This window comes from Amphibalanus amphitrite, unplaced genomic scaffold (genome assembly GCF_019059575.1).
Source record: "Amphibalanus amphitrite isolate SeventyFive unplaced genomic scaffold, NRLGWU_Aamphi_draft 000195F_arrow, whole genome shotgun sequence".
Lineage (NCBI taxonomy): Eukaryota > Metazoa > Arthropoda > Thecostraca > Balanomorpha > Balanidae > Amphibalanus > Amphibalanus amphitrite.
The window spans coordinates 434,791-458,277 of NW_024881690.1; the positions used below are offsets into that span (position 1 = coordinate 434,791).

At 52.9% G+C, this 23,487-nt stretch overlaps 1 protein-coding gene across 1 annotated transcript in view; it reads left to right on the plus strand.

Annotated features, from left to right (window-relative positions):
- The first annotated feature begins 517 nt into the window (after positions 1–517).
- Positions 518–23,487, plus strand: part of LOC122384657 (ankyrin repeat domain-containing protein SOWAHA-like) — a 65,895-nt gene continuing 42,925 nt past the window's right edge. The window contains exons 1-5 of the mRNA XM_043372262.1: positions 518–862; positions 6,071–6,966; positions 7,226–7,357; positions 8,032–8,070; positions 8,703–8,804. Of these exons, the coding sequence (XP_043228197.1) occupies positions 736–862; positions 6,071–6,966; positions 7,226–7,357; positions 8,032–8,070; positions 8,703–8,804 (1,296 nt within the window). The 5' untranslated portion in view covers positions 518–735. The remainder of the gene's footprint in view (positions 863–6,070; positions 6,967–7,225; positions 7,358–8,031; positions 8,071–8,702; positions 8,805–23,487) is intronic.

The window sequence follows — 23,487 nt, forward strand, 5'->3', positions numbered from 1 at the left end:
CGGTGGCACCATAGGCGCGGGAGCCGGGGGGCAGTGGGGGCAGCTTGCCCCCCAACTCTGGGGCCGTGGGGGCGGTGCCCCCACAGCTTTGAGACGGAATACCACACTTTTTTTGCAAATGTTTTCTTTTTTTGTTGAAAAAGCCGAGGGGTGAAAAATAAGTGGCCTAAAACCGGGGAGAAAACTAGATTTGGGGTACCCTAGGTTAATCTCTATTATGGTGTGCCCCCCAAGTCGGAAAGTAGTTCCCGCGCCCTTGAGTGGCACAGACCTTGGGTGACAAGGTCACAACTCACATGCACAGTCAATTACTCAAGGCCATCACACAAATCACATACAGCGGCAGTCACAGACCACCGCACGGTCACAGAGCAACGCACCATCAGGCATCAGTCACAGACCAGTAGGCTGGCGCATCTCCTTGGACTAAGATCAGTAAGAATATGTGAAGGAAAAACTTTAAATGGATATGGCTGCTTGATTACTCCGTTTGGTAGCAATATTTGGGGCTCTTATTAGAAGACAAATATGTTTACTGTTGGTGTGCATCGCCGTTGCGAGGAGTGGGGCATTCTTTTCGATTTAATTACACTTATGGAGTGAGCTGCAAATTATTTAGGTAGTCAAGGGAATAATTGACATGTCTGGAGTGGTTTAGTGTTTAATATCTGTGTTTTGAATTCCAACATCAAGTTTAAAACAGGAAAGAAGGCCGTAGACACCTGTTGAACTGAAATGGAGCCTCCAACGGAGTTCACGGCGGATTCCGTCCGTGACTATATTCTGAGCAAGGGTGGAAAAGTAACAAACCATGAACTAGTGAAACATTTCAAGCCGTTTCTCACTGATCCAGTAATGAAAGGTAAGCCCGGCAGGTCTTGCTGACAATACAATATGAAATTTGTTGTTACGAATGTGGCGCATGTTGACGGGTGTGGTACTAAGGCTGCCTAGTTTGAAAATCATCAGGCTTGAGAAGCTTGTTTCTTTATGGAACCCTTTTCACCACAAAGAAACTACTTGGAAGAGCCAAGAATAACACCTGAATAATCAAATAATGATACCTTAATCTGTCGCGTCAATGTCATGTGAAGTTCGTGAAACTCAGGCTAGAATTGAAATATTTTTGTTAGCATTTGTTTATACATTTGTTTTTAAAGTACAGTAGTGTTGTGCTGCCATGTGCAACAGTATCATCCAGCCTGTAATAAAGCTCTACAAAAATGAAAAATCATTTTCTATTTGTGACTTGGTCTAAGCTGCAAACTGTTACAAAAGTCGTATAGTCTATGACCTGTACCACCGGGTTGGCAAATCAACACTGGCCCACACCAACCCATGCCGGAAATCCGCACCATCCCATGCTGATAAAGGCCTATATTTTTAACCAGTTTCTTGATATCTGCACTTTTGACTTGAAAAACTGCAATCAAAGGTATATTATTCCCTGGTTAACCCCTTGGTCATTGGTGTCTCCCATGTATCATTTACTCGGACAGCCATACACAGTTTAACACAGTGCCCTGTTGAAGTCTGCACTGCTCCACCCAAAATCCTCACCATGCCACTAGCAAGTCCGCACAGCACTTCACACCAGCCTCCGCACCAACATTACATCAATATTGCCGTGCTTTGTGGTCTTGACTTGCTGGATGAGACAAGCCAGGTGGCTAGAAAAACAACCTGCTAGACTCTGAAGCAAACATTCTGGATATGGCAGCAGAGCTGATAGCTGCAACAAGAATGGTAACAAATCCGCACCAGTCAGATTCTGGTCTGGAAATTGGCACCAGCCAACATCATCCTAGTCCTGGATTTGAAACTACTCATAACTACGAAGTTAGCACATCTGGGAAGTTAAAATGTTTGAAGGTCAATATTTTTTGTTTTTTTTTTGTCATATTTGGGCTTGCTTGATATTCCTTCTGCTTGCACATCCATTTCACATGACTTCAAGGACGACAGTTTGATCTGCAGTGTTATAGAGTCACTAATAGATATGATAGAATGTAGGTGTCATTGGGTTTTAGATGTTAGATGTTAGATTTTATTGCTATCATTAATGAACCTTCTCTAGCACTGGCAGTGGCAATTCTTCATCCTTGACAACACATTTTTAAAGGTGTGACCAGTGACTGCTTCGCTCTGGCCTCTGATCCGATAAGAGCTTTACAAAAAAACGAGAGTGCTATCTAATTTCAGCGTGAGGAAGCCATCGGTTCCCATTTTGACCAGTGTTTGTTAAGGGTCACAGCAAACCCCCTTGGTAACATTTTTTTTTGCTTGGAGAGATAGGTATAAAGAAAACGTAAAAAGTGATTGATAGCGCTCAACGAGTTTTCTGAAAATTTGCGAGGCCATTTTTATTTCAGGTCAGTACTGAGGTCATTTTACCTGCGCCCTGCAAGGGATGTTCGAAATGCAAGAAAATTTCGAACACCCCTGGTGATTTTTTCGCTGATGACTAAGAAAACTGCGGCTCGCCGGCTCATTGAGCTGCGTTTTTAGCACACCTTTTCATGTATCTTCTTTGATGCACATGCAGGTTGTTAAAATTTCAGACCCAGGCTTTCAAGTCAGGGCACATATACCTCATGTCACATAAAGTGACATTAGGTACCTACCTCAGAAAACGTGGTAATGCTCACGGTTCACCAGTCACCATAGCGCTACACCGACTGAGCGATCGCTTCGAAGCGTTCAGCAATTGATAAGGGCAATTTATTTATTTATTTATGGCAGCGCATCCGATCGTTCCACTATTATAAGGGCTATTCTGCGATCTTTGTCTGTACATGATTGCAACACATACCTAGTTAAAAATGGATAAAATGCAACACCTACGGATAAAATGCATATCTCATAAGTTTGACATCGATGACCATAAGCTACTCTATTGCATAAAATTTAGACTACTGACCTGACCAGGAGGCCTCACAAAATTTCAATTTTGTGCATGGGTGTCGATTTCCTCCGGGTCGGGGGTGCCCGAGCTCTCGAAATTCCTCGCCGGCTCGGACGGCTTGGCTTTGGAGCCCCAGCAGACGGCGCGGGTCAAGGTCACCGCTAGGGTTGCGGCGAATTTGCTACGCCCGGGCACCCCCCAACTCGGCAGAAATCGGCACCCATGACCTTTCTATTGCAAATAAATGGGAGAAATTGACCTGCGCTTTTTTGGACGAAATTCATACTGATTACTGAACACTCAAACATTGGATAACAGGTCAAGATGAAATATTAAAATGGGACATTTTCGCCTGTGACCCCTCACCATGCCCCTGGGCCCCGAGGTCAGTTCAGGTCATTTAAGGCCTACAGGAGTTATCGACATCTGATGATTAGCATGAGACATGCTAATCGATGAAAACATTCGCTAATCGATCATCGATGAAAACATTTTGGATGTGTTCCAGCTCAACGATACTGATCGACCGACATGCAACATGACCTCATCCGATCTGATCATGGTCTTCACCCTAGGTCAAATTTTCAAGTTGAGCTACAAGATCAAATTATAGCTTATTGGACACGTCTCGGTGAGAGGAACAGGATGACAGTGAAACTCATGTCCTGCAAGTGTTGTCGAAAATTATTGCAGATTTTTTTTTTTAACGTAAGAAGTAAATTGGACGCTCTCTGCCCTCTCTAGTATAAACCGTTGACGTTGAGTCAAAGCTGATAATTTTTTTTTTTCTGAAAGAGCACTGAAAGGGCTATCTAATGCGCCTTTCTGCGATGCTGTAGCTCTATTCGTTCCCTAATTATGCGTCGATTTTCCGAAAATTTCTCGAAACAGGCGAAGGTTAGCCTTTGATGAACTCTGTTGACCTTGCCTTTGACCTGACCTAAAAATGATTGAAGTACTTCTTTCATGATTTTTGGCGTTCTTTTGAATGCTGCTAATCGCTTGTCACCACGTGGCCCGAGCGCCGAGTTAGACAGGGGTGTTCATGTTCAACCCCGGCCCGCTTCGACCCCTCAACATAGGTTAACGAATTCTAGATGACAAACTTAAAAAAAACTAAAGCTGCTTGAGTTTACATTTGCTAAGGTAAGCAACATATTTTGGTGAGACGTACCTTCCGCTTTTGCCTCGGGTCGCCCGTGTCCTCAGAGGACCCGTGACCGGTCGGCGTGACTCATACCCGCCCAGTGTCCGACGCTCGTCTCCGGCTGTATAGGCGATATCTGGAGCCTAATCAACTTCAAAGAATGTACAAAACTGAAACATTCGTCCTTCCACGGAGCTGGCACACTCAGCGAATGACTGCGCCAATGATGCTGGGTTTCCAGGAATTGTAATTATTGGTTCCATTTATCTGAATTCTGGGTGTTTCTTACTAATCGGATGTTTTACTGCCCATCGCAGTTGATGTTCAAGTCTGTTTTTCGTAACACGATGCTTAATTTCTGTCATTCCTGATTGATCAAAAGCTGATTTAAGTGGGTATAAGCCGACTAAGACGTCATTCAGCATGATTCACTGGAAAACCAGATTTATCCAACCAGCTTGTTCACCGAACCATCTGTCCGTAGATTTGACAAACATTAGTCTAAAATTCTTGGGAAAAGATACACCAATTGCTTGGCAGTTATATCATTTCAGAATGATGTTGTGCAATATTTCGTCTGTGTGGAGTTTTGAAATTATTTACTTGTCAATTGCTATCCTGCTGCCCTAGACTACTGTATTACAGGATATAGAGTAGTCTGTGCTACTGCTAATTTCTTTCTTTCGGTTCGTCCGCACTATCCAGTTTGTCGCTCTACTCGGTAGCGTGTTCCCCACAGGAATGAGGGAGCGATGGACGTGCTTCCATACCTCCGTCGCCGTTTCATGTCCCCTGTCCAGTCCATCTTGTAGACACCTGCCGTTGTGGTGGGCGGCGGTCTGGGCGACAGCACAGCCTGACATCCATTAGCAGCACATTTGTCACACACTTTTCAGCTGCGTGTGACAGCGACACTTTGCGCCGGTGGTCCTCCTTGTACCCCGTTTTCCCGTGGTGGTGGACCCATCCGGTGACCGCCCGCCCGTCAGGCCATTCTCGCGTGCCCCGCTGTCGTACGGCGCTATGCCGCCCGTCCTGCAGATACGTATCACTAGTCGAGGTGGTAGGCACGCGCGCAGACGATTTGCGCGATACACATCGCTAAAACTGGCGTCTGTCGTGTATTGTTTGGGGAGAATGACAGGCCCCCAAAGCGTGTAGCCGTACTATCAAATGTGTCGGCTTGGCCAGCGTTTGTCATGACAATTATTGCCTATAAAATTTATGATTGGATGATAGCTATTCATTCACTGTTCGGAACTTGTGCCATTCTATGCTATCATTTCCGGTAGCATTCTCACATGCTCTCTAGTGGGATGCTTTCCAGTGATACTCGGTACCGAAATTCTGTTGCGGTGGATTTCCGCTGCTAATGGATTGATTTGACCGCAGCGGTGGTCGTCGCGTGCTGTTTAGACATGCCGTCACCCGGCTGGGGCCCCACCACACAGCTCAGCATACGGCGCAGCACTGCCGCCGTTAACGATCACTAATGCAACCACAGACGACCGGCGGCGATCACGATGCAGTCAGTTCTGTACATTTTCGCCAAGGTCGCAATGCCTGGTGACATTTACGTGCTGTTTGCCCACTTGACTACCGGCTCGGTAGTCATGCTGTGTCGTGAAGACATTTCGAAGCTGTTTCTTGTGTTCGCTGCCAGTAAGATTGACAGACAACGTGCAAATGAAAGAGCTTGCAAATATCCAGCGAAAGATGTCGAGCATGTTTTGGTTGTCTTTCTGCCCCGGTGCACATGTCACACGGTGTCGACATGAACACCAGCCAGCTGACCACGGTCGTCTCGCCAGTCAGCTGACTCGTACTCGGCTGACAGAGGTATGACACGCTCTTTACTAGACCGGACAACTGGCGGCCACCGTGGCCAAGTGAAACAGCTCGCGTGCTGCTGTAGACTGGGACAGGGTGTGATGTCCCTCGCTAAACGGCAGGTGCTGTCCGCGTGTGTCTGTCACCGGCGTCACCGCCTGTCTGACAGAGTCGCTCTGTCGTTTCAGACACGGCGCGCACCCAGTTCAAGGAGTACGTCAACATGTTGGCCAGCATCAAACTAGAGGACGGCGAGAAGTACCTGGTGCTGAAGAAGAAGTACCGCCAGGGCCTGCTGGCGGAGGTGCTGAGCGACGTCGGCTCCGAGTACAGTTACGTGTCGCAGAGCACGACAGGCAGCACGCCCGACCCGCCCGACCTGGGCCTGCCGCCGCCGCGCGCCCCGCCGCCGTACCGGCCGCCGCCGCCGGCGCCCGTGCCGGCTCCGTTCCCCGGGCCGGCGCCCTACCAGCCGCCGGGCGCGTACAGTCCGACGTACCGGGCCGTGCCGGCACCGGGCGGGCCCCCGCCGGGACTACCGGGCCCCTACGGCGGTCCCCCGCCGGGGCCGTACGTCGGACCGCCCAGCCCGGCCGCCTCGCGCAACTCCATGACCATGGAGCGGAGTCCTGCGCTGGATGAGTACTACCACGTCCCGGAGAGCCGCCCGCTGGCCGACCCGCAGCCGGTCGGCCTGCCGCCGGCACCGCCGCCCGAGCTGTGGGCCCGCTCTGCGCCGCGCCGGCCCGCCGAGCAGCCGCCGACACGCCGCCAGGCCCCGCTGCCGACACCGCCTCCGCCGCCCGCCGAGTCGGCCGAGTGGCGGCCGACGCCCCCGGTGGACCGACCGACACCCCCGATGGAACGACCGACGCCCCCGATGGAGAGAGCGGCGCCCCCGACGGATCTCCCCGTGGAGCGGCGACCGCCTCCGGCCGCCGAGCCGAGCCCCGACCGACCGTCACCAATGGACGGCGAGCCGGCGCCGCCTGTACCTCCGCGCCGCCGCTCCATGGGCAAAGAGAACCAGACACCGCCGCCGGCGGACGCTGCCTCCTCAGCAGAGGCCGAGGCTGCCAGAGAGGTGAGGACGCCGACCACTGAGCAGGGCTCGCACGGCTGCGGGAAGGGTGCTCTACAGGTGCTCTGCCGCGCTGACCGCTCCCCTGGGTGGGCCGGGAATGGCTCTCACAGCGGTGCACGCCTCAGGGGTCTGCCGTGTGTGGGTCACGTGTGAGTGTGTGTGTGTGAGTGGGCTGCTGCCGATGGGATGCACCGTGTGTGTGGGCCGTGGTGAGCGGCAGGGGTGAGCACCAGCGACCCAACCCCTGATCTGCTGGTAGAGTGCTGCCGAGGAGGAGCGACAGAAAAAGATCAGCGTCAAGGAGCAAACGCAGAAGTTCAACCGGATCGCCTCAGAGTCTCAGATCCTGCAGCCGAAGCAGCTCAACAAACGGCGCGACAGAGGCGACAAGGTGGGTTTTGGTGTGACGATGGGCAACGGCGAGGGTCAGACTGGGACGTTAGGTTATAGTCGGCACATTGCTGATGCACGTTGGGAGAGTCATTGTTGCAGCATGCAAAAGTCAAGTCAAAAGTCATGACATCGGTAATATAACCTAACTTGCTTATGCCGTCATTCAGTCTGGTGCGGACTTATTTACCCGATCTATCGTGCCACTAACATAATCAGATTGTAAATCACCCACTTACAGGGCAATATCTAATTTTACCCCATCTATCTGGATTGTAGAGAGCTCGTGCCGTTTCTGTTGGGCGTGTGTACTTCCACGCGCCTCCGATAAGCGTTATCTGCAGAGATAAACTCCAGACGCTGCGTGCCCGTTCTCTATCTACCCGGACCTCACCCCGAGGCGTGCAGTCTGACGGTCGTGATTAGGCTAATCACCAGCCACTTAGCCACTTGATGAGGTTGAAGGGAATCAAACCGGGCTCTGGGGCAGTGAGGGACGGTTTGCCACTGCAGCTGATCTCGATGTATAATGGGTCGTTTCAAGCCGTACTTTGTGCAACTACTGCTGTATGTGGATCTGCCTACTAGTTAGCTGGGTGTATGACCCGCCGCTGCTGATGTGTTGGTATGTGGACCGAGTCTCCACTGTTGTGTGACGACCTGTCTCTATTACAGACTCCAGTGGATGACGAGGATACATCCTCTACAGCCACGGTAAGTAGCTAGACAACGTGGAACCGTGTGCGGCCGGCACTAACAGACGACTGCGTCGGAAAACCGTGATAGACTCCCACTGCCGGTCTTTAGACAAGAACCAGCAGACAGGGGCCTTTTGTTAGAACTGAGGGACTGTCTGCTGTGATACGGGTCTACTGCGTGCACTGGACTCTGGTATTGATGGCTGAATCTTCGGCTTTGGGACGGGAGTGAGCGCTATGGAATGGCTGTGCGACTTTATCAGTGCCCACCAGTCTCCCGCGCAACATTGAACTACCAGTGTTGTCATGCGGACTGCGGCTGTAGGTAATTTCCACTGATATTGTTTGATACCTGCCTAACTCACCCGACACTCCCTGTAGCCTCTGAACGCTGTATCGTGCTACTCCTGAAGTCTGTATCCTCTGTATGCTTCCTGCATCTTCTAACCCGTATTTCAAATTTCAGGACCTCTTTGTCCCGCCCTGACCTGTAAAACCACATCCCATGACCTCGTAACGCCGTTGCGTTCATTTACCTAGATTTCATGTTCTCTGACTTTCAAAGTCAATATCCTGATCTCTTTGAGAATTATCTGACATGACCTGACCTAACCTTGACCTGACATTGACCCGTTCACCCCGGCGCAGTTCGAGGGCATCAACAAAGACTGGCTCCTGGTGAGCAGCTCCTGCAAGTACATGGAGATTGTGCGCATGCTGAAGGACAATCCGAAGCTGGCCAAACACAAGGTAAGTCCCGCCGAGGCGGTGTATGGCGTTGGCTGTATTTGTGACCATTGGGTGTTAATGGTGTCTACTTGGTGATCTCCTGTGCCTTGGCCTCGCCTATTGGTGCGGACTGGTGAACTCAGAAGGTAAACAGGCCTCGTGGCCAAATCTTGAAGACACTGGCTCTCTACACACGTAAGACACTGGCACACAGCTGCGCTTTACACTAGGTCACATATTCACACGGGCGACGCCTCTCTCAGTGCCATCCACACTTGTTCGTACTTACCGTCACCTACTTGATGCGACATCCTTCGAGGCGGCGCATGTGTGACCTACCGCTCGTCGTTGATCCCCTGGCTCCGGTGCAGTGACCTCTGCACCGCTCAACTGTCCCCGTTCTGCTGCCAATCCGTCTATCTGTCCGGCGAGGGGTCCTGATCGGACGGTTGATACCTTCGGAAGGAGGCTGAGCGGCCCACGGGTGGAGAATTGTGCTGGACTGGGGGTGCTCGAGCTCTCCCAATTCCACGCCGGCCACGCCGGCTTGGCTTTGGAGCCGCGGCCGGGCGGCGCGGGTCAAGGTCACCGCTAGGCGGCGGCGGATTTGCTGCGCCCGAGCACCCCCAGCTGGTCACAATTCTCCACCTATGGGCCTGAGCCGATATCTTCGGAAGGAGGGGCTGAGCTGATAGACGGATGGGCTGAGCCGATGATCTTCAGCCACGGAGCCGCCGGCTGGGTATCAGCTCACCCTTCCCGGGTGACCGCTCAAATGGACGGCACGGCAAAAACAGCATCGGTGGTCGGCTTATTCTGGTCATACCCGCTTCGTTCTGGGTAGACGCTTTCTTTTCCTTTTTCTGTCACATACAGAGGGACCTTTCTGAGGCAGGCGATCACGAGCGTATTTGAAAAAGCTGGGGATGTAGGAAGCTTGCTCAGTAGGCACCTTTCCTATCAAACATACAAATAAGATGGGTGTAAAACAATATCTATGCCAAACTCAATAAGTATATGATCGATCGTGGCTGCTCCCACCTTCTGCTGAAGTCCCATGCTCAAAACATGTCTATGCACAACAAGCACACATATTTTTTGAGGAATTCAGATATAATCCGAGCTCATTCCAGAATTCAGATATTGTCACAAGAAGTTCAAAGTTTTATTATGCGCCAAAATGGGCTGTAGTCGCGCTTGTCTTTGTATTTTCTTGACACCGTCATCATTTGGAAATAGCTTCATGTAGGGGATTTAGGCACTCGATCTCTCGAACTGCAAGATGACACCTTAAAATACAGCTATCGTAACTCTCTGGTGAGATAAACTGATTTCTGAGTCACTGAGTGGATTTACTCCTTGACGAGTTATTATCCTTGACAGCAATCTGCTTTGCGATTTAAATGAAGTCTTGAGCATAATCTGGTCGTGGCTGTGGTCTTCTGGTGTGATGATATTAACAGTGATGTCATACTCGTGTTAGCTGTCATGACCTGCTTGTACTGTTTCGTATCTGAGGAGCCTTGTCGAGACAATCTCCTCGTTGGCTCATGGCGAGGTGGAACTGGATTCGAAGTTGTTTGTTGATCTGCCTAAATATGCGCTGAAAGTGAGCGTTTACTGTTCCACGAATGTAGTTGCGAGAGTATCTGTGCTGAGAAAGATTTGCATTTATTCAGGTTTAGTTTTTAGTTATTTTCTGTCGGTCTCATAATCCTAATTTATTTAATGACTTAACTTTAAGTTTCTCGAACATTTTCTCTGACTACCCTTTGCCGATGGCCTATTCTTAAAACGGCCAACAGTTTCATCAGCTGACTACGGGCTGGACTGGCTCCTCAATCCTCACCCACGCGGTCGAGTTTGAACTGGTGACCGCTGGTGTCCCCTCACCACTGTCTGGTTCTGGTGTCCGCTGCCGGCCGTACCACCACTGTCTGGCGTCCACTGCCGGTCAGCCCTGAGCGGACGCCAGTGCAGCATGTCGCACCGGCCGGCCCGTCCTCGGCCCGGCCGGTGGAATACGCTTACCATGAGTGATGGGCGCCGGACGGCCGGCCGGTGCGGCGGCTCTCACGCTGTCCGGCCCTGCATTCTGCACCCTGCACACCTCGGCCCTGCTCCGGCTGCCGACGGTGATGCATTGTGTCGATGCATGGCGGTGATATATTGAGTTGACGGATGGCCGCCGACCGCTGCATTTGTAACCGGGCCTGGCTCAGAGATGGTCCGATCTGTCCTGGCCAAACTGCCAAAATGCTGCAGTGCTGCACCGGGGCCAGGCAGACGAGTCTGTTGTCCTTTTTTGATAAATTTGCATGCAAAATAATCGATGAGTGAGGGTGATATCTCGTGGAATGTGGATGTTAACTTGACGTGGCCTTGCACCAGTGCAAAATGAAAAAGTGGTGTGAGGAACAATGCACAGTGAAGTCTTTTGTGTACTGACCATACGTATTTGGCCATACGTGAAGATGGGCTGTCGTTTGTCGTTTTTCGTTTGTCGGATTTATCACAAAACGCTGTTTAGTTTGAACATTTTTTCTTCTTATTTCGTTACTTGTCAAGGGACGACTAAAACCAGGAGCATGTCCGGCCGGCTCGCCGCTGGGTGGCTGAAACGATCCCTCATCGCTGCTTGATCGGTCCGCTCCAGCCTGATCGCGACGCCCCTTACTGCCACACCGGCTCTGACCTCTGCTGGGCGGCTGTCTGTACGATGGACTGCTATCGCCACCCGTCCGCCGTCCCGCATCTGAACCGCCATCCGTCACCAGGAGCTCCCACTCGGTATTCCAGTGCCGTCCGTCCGTCCGTCCACTCGTCATTTCCTCACCTGACCGGACACCGGTCACAGCCCGGCCCAGGTGTCTGTCTGTCCGTGCAGCCCCGATCGGGGTTCCAGATGAGCCGCAGAGCGCCGGTCCGCTGCGCTGCGTGGCGAGTGGCTATCGCCGGCCGGCCGGCGGTAAATAATGTATGATGGTGTCGACAGGGGTGATCCGTCGCCCTCGCGCTGCCGTCGAGGTGACACCGCGGATAGGCCGTCAGTCAGCGCAGGGCGGTGGGGTGTCACCACGCGAGACACTGGACTGGTGGAGGGATGGTGCATCGCCGGGTCCGTACCGGTGGGGAGGGGCACCAGATTGAGATCGGAGGAGCGTTGTGGGGTCGAGGGGGGAGGGGGCATCTGAGTCGGAACTGGTGGGTTAGGACCTGAAGAGTTCTGTGCTTAGGTGGAGAGGACTTTCAGCTGCTCCCGCTCTTCTACGCGAAGATGACTGTCAGCAGAGTGACATGAGTGGCATCCCTGACCAGTGCTGGCCGAGATCTCACGGCAGTGACCCGCGTCATCAGAGAACCAGCGTCTCTGTCAATACTCAACCGAGGCCCTGTCGGTGTCACTCCCGCCAGCTGAAATTGGCAGCACGTGCGAGTGAATTTCGCCGGATTTAGGGGCCGCGGTGCCAAACGTTATTTCGGTTCTGTATATGAAAGGTGGTAGACACGTTTCAGTCTGGATCGAAGTTGTTGGGGCTCTTGCGTTTTTACACACCGCTGTGGCTGGTATGTAATTGGCGAAGCAGTAGGTATGCTACATGAAAATACTGTTAAGGACTTGCCTCAAGATAAAAATATGAATACCCTTTATGCGTATTTTTGAAACATTTATTGATAATGATATTCTATGTATCATAAAGGTACCTACATATATTATGATATGCGTGACTTCTCATGTATTCATGAGGATATATATTGATTCCTGTTGTAATACGTGGCAGGCGGCGGCTCCCGCGGTCCTCCGGAGTTCGTTGCGCATCCTCCCGGCGACTCCCGCGGCTCCTGAAGCGCGTCGCGTATCTTCCCGGTGGCGGTAGCCGGCCGGGACCATGTTCTCCGGGTCGGCTGCACGGTTCCCAGCGCCTCCGCATCCTGGCGGGACAGTACCTCCGAGCCGAGAACATATCGGCGCGCCGGCCAGTTCCTTCCCGGATGTGTCCCGATTGCACCCGGCACAGCTGCCCCTCTGTGAGACTCATCACCCTGCTATCGGAATTGGTGTCTCCCCGACCTCGCGACTTCCGCCGTCCCTCTCCGGCGTGCGACGGCCGCTGCAACCCCTTCTCCTCCGATCACCCGGTCCGATACTGTCTCGCGTGGTTTGTTCTCACCCGTTTGCAGTATTTGCGAAACGGCGACTCTGTGCGCCCGGAGTCGGCTTCCCGACGCTCGCGTATTTTTCACGATGATTTGCGAGCTCCACAGATTGAAAGCCAGTGTGGCTTTGAGTGGGTCGTTTCGTCAGATCAAACTGTCTGATATGGCTGTATTACATCGCGGGCGAGTCGAGACTTTCGTGCTAATACCGAATGGGGCACTCTTGTCGACATCGACATATGTCACTACAGTCGTTCCCTCGCTAACTTTTATGATTCGACCGGTCCGGCGATGCGTGCTGGGGCGGCGGACTGACAGCTGGAATGGAGTTTTGCACGTCTGATTGAGTTCCAATTATAGGCCGACTTTATTGCCGCTAATTTGCCTCCTTAGCGGGCTATTCGAGGAGTCTGCGGGGACCTGTGCCGACAGTCTCGCTGTTTCACCGTGCGCCGTGCCGTCCTCCGTCCGCACCCCGTTCTCTATCGCTCGCCGCCTGTTCATCTCCACGGCCCCCACAGCTGCCACCCGAGTCTCCTCGCTCCTCAACCTGCCGTGTTCGCTGATAAGTCGACACACTGACGCAGTAGCGACAAATGTTACGCGTTTACGACAAAGCCGGCGCGGTGTCGACAGCTGTCACGGCGCGGCCCGCCTACCGCCCCCGGTATCTGTGTTCTGGCGTGTCAGCCCGTTTCTGCGCCTGTGTCGCAGCGTGTCACGACCAGTGTCGATGCTGAGCCTCATATGTCAGACCGGCCGCCGACGGTTTCCGTCGATCTCGACGGGTGCTGTCGTTGTCGACGATGTTTGGGTGGGCGTTATCGACGTTGACTTGTTTGCCGGTGACAGGCGGGCGGTGGTCTGCGGTTGGGGCCACGGTAACCGCAGATCAGGGGGCTGCCGCTGACCGCTAATGTCGGCCTTTTAATGGGGCCGTATGGAGGTGTGGGCGTTTAGGACAGGTGGAAAATAACAGGTGAACAGCTGTGTTCTTTTACAAACACCACAAACACGGCCTGTTTGCCTACGTGCCAAAGAAGATCGGTACAGAAATGACTGCATCAAGGACGGAATGCATGCCGGACGTTGCAATTAAGTATTGAGATAAGCATGAACAAGCGGATGTAGAAGAAGCAATGTTGGTGCATCATCAAGCCAGTCTAATCAGGGAACTCAGGTATTGGCACAGGTGCTGCCTGCTGCCTGATGGCTAATACGCCGGGATGTGGTTCATAGGTAGCGTGCTATTTCCAACTTTACCTGCTTGCAATTAGTGATGGAAGCACACGTTTCTGAAAGTTTGTTTTAACTTGTGCTAGTTTGTAACCCCATCGCTATTTTAGTGAACTGAATGACTGTTTTATGAAATGCTACTGTTTTACCGAATACCTGTTAGGCTACTTATGGCTCATTTTTACGATTTTTGACTCCTCCCGATTCTCTGAAGCCGAGCGGCTGCCTCAGACCGCATGTTTAGGGCGCTTTTTCCCGGACACAGTGGCGTTTCGCGCGGCGCCGCCTGCCGGAGGGCCGGGCCGGAGACGGCGCTGCCAGTCGACGGGGAGGTGTCCGTGTCAGCGTCGACAGAGGCGCGCTAATGAGAACAGCCGGCGGTAATTTCCCTGGGGACGTGTCGCCCCGCAGGCCCTCCTTCCGCCGTGCTGCGCTGCAATGCAGCGATGCCGCAGTGGTACCGCGATGCCGGGACGTCGTGAATCGTGATGCTGGAGTATCGTGATGCCGTGGGTACCGCGATGCCGTGCTTGTATGATGTGGTACTGCACTGCGATGCCACGTTGTCATTATGCCCCAGTACCGCGATGCCGTTCTCTCACGATGCCCTTCTACCGCAGTGCCGTACCACCTGATTGTCGTACCGCCGTACTGCTGTCGTGTCAGGTGTCAGCCCACTGACGAGCCGTCCCTGCCGTCATGGCAGCCCTGCTCCCCCGTTCCGAGAAGCGCCGGCTGAATGCGGTCGGGTTGTTTTTCCGGGCGGCCGAACCTCGAGGTCCGTGACAGGTCGGCCGGCAGCGGCGGCGCTACTGAATCCCCTCACGCGACGCCGCAGCCGTGGACAGGACCGAACGGTGGTGGCCAAACGATGTTTGGACGTTGGCTGAACGGTGGGCGAACGATGGCTGACCATTGGCCAAAAGATGGCCGAGTGGTAGCTGAATGGTGGGCAAACGGTGGACAAACGTCGAAGCCGAAAGAGACGCTGTTTGTCGGAGGCTTTCTTTTCCACTTCCACTGAAAATTGGAGCCCACAGAAAATAGCAACTTCCGGACAAATAGATGTGCCTTGCACAAGATGGGACGAGAGCTGCGAGAGTGGTTGCCAACTTTGTTAGCGGAGCTGATTGTAGCCAGGTATATCGACAGGTTCATTGCGGACTGAATTATTTTCAGATCACAAGCTGCTCGGACCTTAGGGACCGCTTTTTTACATGTTCTTCAGACTTCAAATTAAAAACCAATCCACGACATACATCTCCAGCCTCGACCACAATATCTGTACTTTTCACACCGAGATCATTGTGCTAAGCCCCGCTCCGGACTCTGCGGTCCGCCGAGCCCCTCTGACTCAGCGCCGACCGTCGTCTCTCTGTGGGTGAGGCCATGTCGACGCCACTTTCACGCGTGCCTGACTCTGTGACGGACAGTGTCGGGCCGCACCTGACAGCGCTCTGTGGACATCTCCGGCGCTGGGGCAGTGTGGTCCGGCTCGGCGGACAGGGCTCGAGCCTAGGAAACTTCCATATAGCGATCTGATGAGATGTCCGGTACTTCGGAGTTGCCGACGAGCTATGTTTGGGGTGGCCAAAGCCCCGAACCATGATTGAGATGCTCGGTACCTTCGGTACGAATGTTTTTTTTTGGGGGGGAGGAGGGGGAGTCGATAGTTTGTGTCTCCCGCGATCCGCCTACGCATCAACTCTTCCGTTGGTTCATGCTGTTGCCGTGGTAGATGCGATGGCGGATCGGCTGATGCCTCGGTCCTTTCAACTGCTCCATGATGCTGATCGGCTATTGGGGAGCGCTTGCGGCGGCGTTGAGCAGCTTTACCATGCCATACTGTCGAAAGTATGAGAATTGACAAAGGCATGAAGACCATTATTTACACAGCCAATGGACAGGGGTAACTGACAGAGGCAATTGACAAAAGCATGAAGTTGACCGCGTTCATTTGTGCGATTAAGCTGTCATAGAGAGCTGAGTCAGTTAGGGAAACCATTGATAACTACAGCCACACCATGTAGGCGAACTAGTCGGCACCCTGGATCATAATTCATAAGACGGGCGTATAGCCGCAAGGCACACTGCTGCACGAAATATTTTCTGGCTGCAATTTTTCAAGCAACTGGTGAACGCTCTACTCCGTGTTCTTAAAAGTTAAAATTGAAAGCCAATCCACGGCATGCGTCTCCTGCCTCACCACAACATGTGCCTTTTCACTCCAGCTCAAACCTTGATATGAAACATGTGCAACAGTGACGTTGGATAAATATATCTGGTTCCATGTAATGTTGAAATAATTTCCTGTACGCATTTAGACACAAGTCTAAGAAAATGAGTGATTAGGTTAATCTTGGACCATCTTATAAACCAGCCTAAAATACGAAATGGAGGAGACACCTCACAAACGTCGCTTTGGGTGCATATCCAGGCTCCACAATCCACATTTTAAATGTCTCTGAATGCATAATAGTTGTTTGGACATAAGCCACTGCAGGGCATAGTTTTTTCTTCTATTTCCGCGTATCATGAGCAGCCTGTTGAGCAACTATCGAACAACTAGATTGGTATTGCGGCTACCATTTTTATCTTACAAATGCTGTTTGCTTTTTCTTATCCGATCACATAAGTCTGCCCCATAAGTCGGCAGCTCCGTTCTCTGAGGCGCAGCTATTTGTTTTCCCTCAACGTTGCAAACTGTTGTCGAGCATTGCAACGGAACAACTACATACAACAGCCGGGTGGGGTCGTTGGAATGATCGGCATTTCACCACGCCCACTGGGAGTGGATGGGAAGACGCCTGCACTCTGAAAACAGTAAAGGGCCAGTCAAGCATGGCACAGTGTCACTAGAATCGACCGCGCCCGCATTGGTGTGCACAAATTGCTCATTAGCGCCTCGGCTAAACGATTCTGCCTGTTTGGCCTTTCGGACTTATATAATAGGTGCGGCTAGAATATATTATCATTTTATCTAGCTTTTACGCTGCTCAGCAGTGTCCTTAAAACATTTTTTTTTGACGTCACCCATTCCTAAGCGCATTGCATTTCGCTTTTTAAATTTGGCTCACGATGATATCATTAGGAGCTGCGTTTAACGGGTCCCGTTTATGCGCTGTACTCGGTCGGCTTTGGGGGCCGCTCTGGGCGTTAGGTGTCGGTTATTCCGGGCCGGACCGGCGCTATCTGCCACCATCTCCACCGCTCGCCGTGTGCCGGCCGGGGGTGCGGGGACCGAGATGACGACCCGATCAGATCCCACGTGCAGCTGTCAGCCGGCCGGCCGGTCATCCCGACCGAGACGGACATCTTGATCACCCGATTGCCGAGGCCCGCTAAGCTGGTTTAATTACCGGCTGTAGATGGCATTCTTGCCTGATTACTCACTTTTTAAACGGTCGCGGTTTGTAACTAAAGGTTTTATGGCTGTCACATCTGCATATCGTGCGCACTACGATGGATGCGGTGGGTGCACATGCTAATGGTTTCGTTCCTGGGTTCCCATCCGAGCTCATGTGCTGCGTTAACAAGGGCTAATTGAGAGTAAATTGATTGAATGGAGATCAAAGCTATTTTACAAATTACCTATTGCTTCAGAACCTTTGTTTGGATTACGCCCTGCATACATTTATTGCACTGTGCTACGTTTTGTGGGAAACAGCAGAACTTTTTCATTGTCTCCCAATGTGAACCTGGCTGTCATATGCTGACGTGTGCTAAATAGGAATGGCACATGGGGCCACCCACACCGAGCACCCGCCGTATCTGTCCCCGGCCGTTTGTTTTTTTTTGGCTCTGTCGGCCAGCACGGCCCTGTTGGGCCAGGTCAAACAGTGCGTGGTGGGCGGAGCCGTGCTCGGCGGCCGCGCGGCGCCGGACACCGCGGCGCAAATCGCCATTGTTGGCTGGCGGACACTAGGAAATAAGCTGTGACGGCGGACCGCACGGCCGCCACGGCGCTGGCTACCGTCGGCGGACGTCGCTGCTTTATCGGCGTGCAAAATGGCGCCGCCGGTCCGGGGCGGCGTGCTGCACGGCCCGCCGGCCGTACCCGGACGTACCCGGCCGTACCGGGGCGTATCGTGTCCGCTGCCCCGCCGGAGACTTGGTTGGTCCGCCCGCAGCGGCCGGACGCTGGCCCAGGACTCCGGGTACGGGGAGAGCGGTGCAGGGAGCGGGCTGGTGTGGGTGGAGTTGCGCGGCTGCTCAGTCAACTCTGCAGGGACTCACCAGAGCAGGGTGGGGTAATAACCCCACCAGCTCGCTCTCACGCCCACTGTCGCCCTTATTCGGGCATCCGGCAGCCCGCCATTGCAGCGGTCTAGCTCGTGTTTGTGCTGGGTGGTGCGCCAGTCAGTGACGCCTGCTGTGAAGCTGTGGCCATTTAGCAGCATTAACAACTTAATAAAACCTGAGCTGCTGTGTTACTGTCGTGGCCCGGGGGATAAATATTGAAGGGTTTTAACCATGATTAGATAGGTCTCGTCTCGCAACCTGACTGAAGAACATACATGTGAATTTTAAGCCGCTCCGAGATGTTTTCTTATCAGGTAAGGGAGCTTTATTTGCTCTCGGGTCTCGAAAGGAGCATTGGAAAATCCTATTTTAGTGTTTTCGGTCTCATCGTCTTGCCTAAAACTCAGAAGATCAAAATGATCGTGGTGGGCGGGCTATTTTTAACTATCTACACTTTTGGCTGAATTCCACGCGATTAGCCGTAATGTTTTATTCTTATTTTTCTAATTGTTTACTGTTTAACTCATTTTGCTCAGAATTACACTTATCGGTGTTCAATTATAAAAAAGTTGGAGGTCTGTTATTGGAACAGATGGATCAATTGAACCATTGGCTATACCGTCCGTCACTGCTGAAACTCTGTTCCGAGTGGCTGTGAGCCGTGGGTCCGAGGGTCCGAATTCAGCCGCTCCAAACCCAGAGCGTGCCTGTGGGCTCTGTGGCAGCGTAACACTGCATTTGGGGCCGGCCAACTTGGCCCAATGGTTCCGGGAGAGCCAGACCGAATGGAGGCCGGTCCCCACTACCGAATGGTCCTCCAACGACCACCTCCAAATGAAACGGACTGCATAAATGCGTGCTTGGAAAGCGAACACCCAGACCGTCTGCTGTTTTATTGGGCTAATTATTCTGCATCGCGAACTGTAGACACGCAACGCTCACATGGTCTGCAACTGACGCTCCCGGCTCGGCGCAGCTGAGAGGGACTGTTGGACTCGACTGTGTAGTGGGTATCTCCCCTGCTCGCCCGGCGCCGACCCGACCGGGCCGTGCCGGATCGCACCGCCTCTCGAGCGACACTGCGCAGCCGACAGACCGGCCTTGGGTGGGCCGAACCCGCTCTTCGTCTCCTCTGCGCCCAATTAGTCTCTGGTCGGCCCACCCGATCGCGGCGGTTTTTGTCTAATCGGTGTCGACACAATCTGAGGGCGGTCCGTGTCGTCGCCTCTCGGTGACGTGTGACATATGTCGCGGATCGGAGCCGCCGGCCACGACTGCCGGACCGGTGGGGCGCGGCGGGGTGACCGACCTGTCTGCGGATCACGGCGCAGTCACGGTGATTGGGTGTTGCGCCCGTGTCGCTAACGACGGCAGACGATCACGGACACCCGAGTTAACACGGGATTATGGCGCGCTGCCGACAAATTGGCCGAAAGTAAGACAATTACGCTCCGATAAGACATCGAACAAAAACTTGTTTTGTACCCGATGTCTGTCCCTTGTTATTTCGCCATGCTTGAAGTGAGCTTAATCCGGTGGGCGATACCAAAACAGGCCAAACTCCACTGTATTGTAATTTTTCTGATGGATAACAACTATCGATTTTACCACGCTACAGTGTACGTCGACATTGCGGTACACTTCGGTACGTGCCATGTTCTCAGCATTTTGACGTGTCGGCGCTTTAGGGTTACGGAACCGCTCGTCTCGCCCATGCGACTCCGCAGCATGAGCATGGCTTGTGTTGAGACTGCCGCCCAGCCTGCCTGTCTTGCTGCTGCAGAAGGAAAATTGTGCGGCGATTGGGAACGGCGGCAGTCGCTACCGATACTTGTTCACAAACTGACCGGAGGATAACAAAATAGGATATTCTGATCTTACATCGACAGAGACGGGGCCCGAACTTCCGCTCAAGGTTGTAAACATGAACGCTGTGCTTATGCCGGTGTTTAGTGGTGTGAACCGCCGTTTATTATAGGTATCGTGATGTGAACCTTGCCCACGTTTGTCTGTGTGAACCACGACCGCGTTTGCCGGTGTGAACTGTAGACGATATCAGATAAAGCAACGCCTTTGTCCGCCAAATCGCTGAACATTCATAATGTTCCATACTCTTCACTTTTGTTCACTAATGTTCACTCTAATGTTTAATTTTTGTCACAAATAGGCTTCTTCACCGTCATCCACAGTTTCCCAGTTCCATTACTTGTGTGACCGCCAAAACTGTCCTGTCGCCCGTCTCGCGAGCAAGGTGGCGGGCGGCCGGTGGGTCAGCCGAGCGGGCCGCCGCGCCGTCCCCCCCCGCCCCAGTGGGGGTGTTTTGCGCGCACCTGTGTGTGCCGGACCTGACCCCTCTCGCGGCGACGCCCGTCGATAGCTTTGTTCACGGGGAACGTGGTCGGCGCGGCGGGCCCGGTTACGTTTGTTTAGCGCGCTGCGTCCGTCCCGGCGGCCGCTGGCGCGCTGCGTCGCGCCCTATCTCTTTCTTTATCTCCGGTTCGTCGCGTCCAGTTAGTTTGCCTAATACCGTTTGCTTTGCTCCCTCGCTATCTCCCCTGTGTGTGACCCCATTGCCAGTCATATTTAAACCTGCTGTAAACACCTCCCGCACTCTGTTCTCTCTCAGTCTTCGCGCCGTGCGGTTGTTCGCTCCGCTCGGCGCAGCCTCCACGCAGTGTGGTGGTTTCTGCCGGCTCTTTGCTCATCGCAATATAGACTGTGAATAAGTGCAGTGGTGTGTCCAAGGAAGTGGTCACCTGGAGCGATTGAGCAAAAGACTTTAAGTTAGCGGCACAGTATACTCAAGTTACTCTCTGTTCTCTACCAGTCGTCGAGCCGGGCGGTTGTTTCGTTCCGCTCGTCGCAGCCTTCAAGCAGTGTAATTGGTTTGCCGGATCTTGCTCTTTGCAATACAGACTGTGAAATCAGTGCAGTGGTGTGACAAAGGAAGTGATCACCGAGAGCGAGGAGTGAGAGAATCAAGATAGCGGCACAGTATACATTCCAGTTACACTTCACTTCACTTACACTTCAAACGCAGAATTACCCTCCTCCCTATACCTCGCCCGATCGTGCCATCACGGTCTCTATTCCTCACCTCTGTTCACGCCATCGTGGACTCTGTCCTTACTAGCCCCTGTTGCGCCAGCGCGACTCTTTAACCTTCCCTCGTGTCACGCCATCGTGGCCTCTATCCTTATCTCTCTTAAAGGTAGGTCGGCACAGCCCAAACCTCGCCCGATCGTGCCATCACGGTCTCTATTCCTCCCCTCTGTCCACGCCATCGTGGACTCTGTCCTTACTAGCCCCTGTTGCGCCAGCGCGACTCTTTAACCTTCCCCGTGTCACGCCATCGTGGCCTCTATCCTTATCTCTTTTAAAGGTAGGCCGGCACAGCCCCAACCTCGCCCGATCGTGCCATCACGGTCTCTATTCCTCACCTCTGTTCACGCCATCGTGGACTCTGTCCTACGAACCCCCGTTGCGCCAGCGCGACTCTTTAACCTCCCCTCGAGTCACGCCATCGTGGCCTCTATCCCTACTCATCCTTGTACCTGTTATGAGGGTCTGCGTTTCAGTCACCTAAATGCCATGGACCAGTAGCCAAGCCCAGTCACACAGAAACAAGATACAGTCCATTATAGAGCGCTCGTGACGCACAGGCACAAACGTCACCGAGTCGGCGCCGGCTGCTGCGTCTGCGACAACTTGTGTTCCTTTCAGGGCAGGTTCAACGGCAGTTGGTTTCTCAATAACAGGCATTTGTAAATCGTAGCTTTTCTCTCAATCATAGCTCCCCGCCATTCTTGCCCCAGGCTGTTGCTCCCTCAATTGATGCTCGCACCAGCTGCCCTCTCCCCCGCCGCGTCGGAGCTCGTCGTTCCTGCTCCCTCAACGAAAGGTCGTCGCAGTCGTTCCCTCAATGTTAGCCCGCTGCAGGTGATTTCTCAGCTGCACGTTGCCGCAGCTGCTCACTCAGTGGAAGCTCCCGCAGTTGTTTCCTTCTACCGAAGCGCGGCGCCACCCGATGGAACCGGGTGCCGACCGGCCCGTCCAGTCCTGTCTCCCCGGCTCCCCGGCTGCCCGTCCGCGGCGGCAGGCCGGTGCCGTGTCTGTTCAACACTCGTTTTTCGTCTCCAACTGTTAATGATGTGGGAAACGGAAATCGTGCATTGCACTTTGCGGTAAAGACACCCGTCTCTGCCGCCGTGGCGAAAAAGTCGCCAATCCGCCGCCGAGAAATCACCAGCCATGGACAAACCCGCAACTTTTATCAACAAGAATGACCACCTTCCCGTTTGTTTGCACGATTTACAGGAAATGCCTCAATGCAAGTGCTAAACCACGCTTTAATCCGAATGTATGAAAAAGATTGTCGTGTCAAATCGTGAAGTTAAGGTTAAATATTTATGAGAACCTGGACACATAATCCCGTCTGCGAGATGTATGAGCGACATCATGCATCGAGATTTACGATGTCAATATGTAAATCAACCGAATATTTGTCTATGCAAACAGACGTTTCCAAATGTGCATTTTAGCGATGATTCCTATCACAATGGTTCTAATTCCTTTGAAATGTGATTTACCAGGCCATCCGTATGCTTCATTCGGAAATTAACACTATCGTGCTATCGCTGCCACTGGTTGACAAATCCCAATTTGTGACCAGGAATCTTGTCGATAGATAGCAGATCTGTCGGGCGATTTGTTGACGGCGTTTTCATGTTGCCGCCGCCGCTGTTCGTTGTCACGGACAGCCCCAAAATTGGTCTCGGCAGTCATGCGAGGCCGCCGAACTGACTGGCTTGGTATAGCGACAGCAGTAAGGTCGGCTATCGGCCCTGTGATCGCCGCCACCGACATGCCCGCTGTCCCGCCGTCCCGTTATTCCGCCTACCCGTTGTTCCGCTGTCCCGTTATGCCGCCTACCCGTAGTTCCGCTCTCTCGCCGTCCCGGTGGCGCGTTTTTTTTCGGTAGTCCTTGACTCCTTAGCATCTATGGTCGGCATCTGTGAACAGTGTTCTAACTATAAATTAGCTAAGTCTTTTCTTCAATGCATCACAT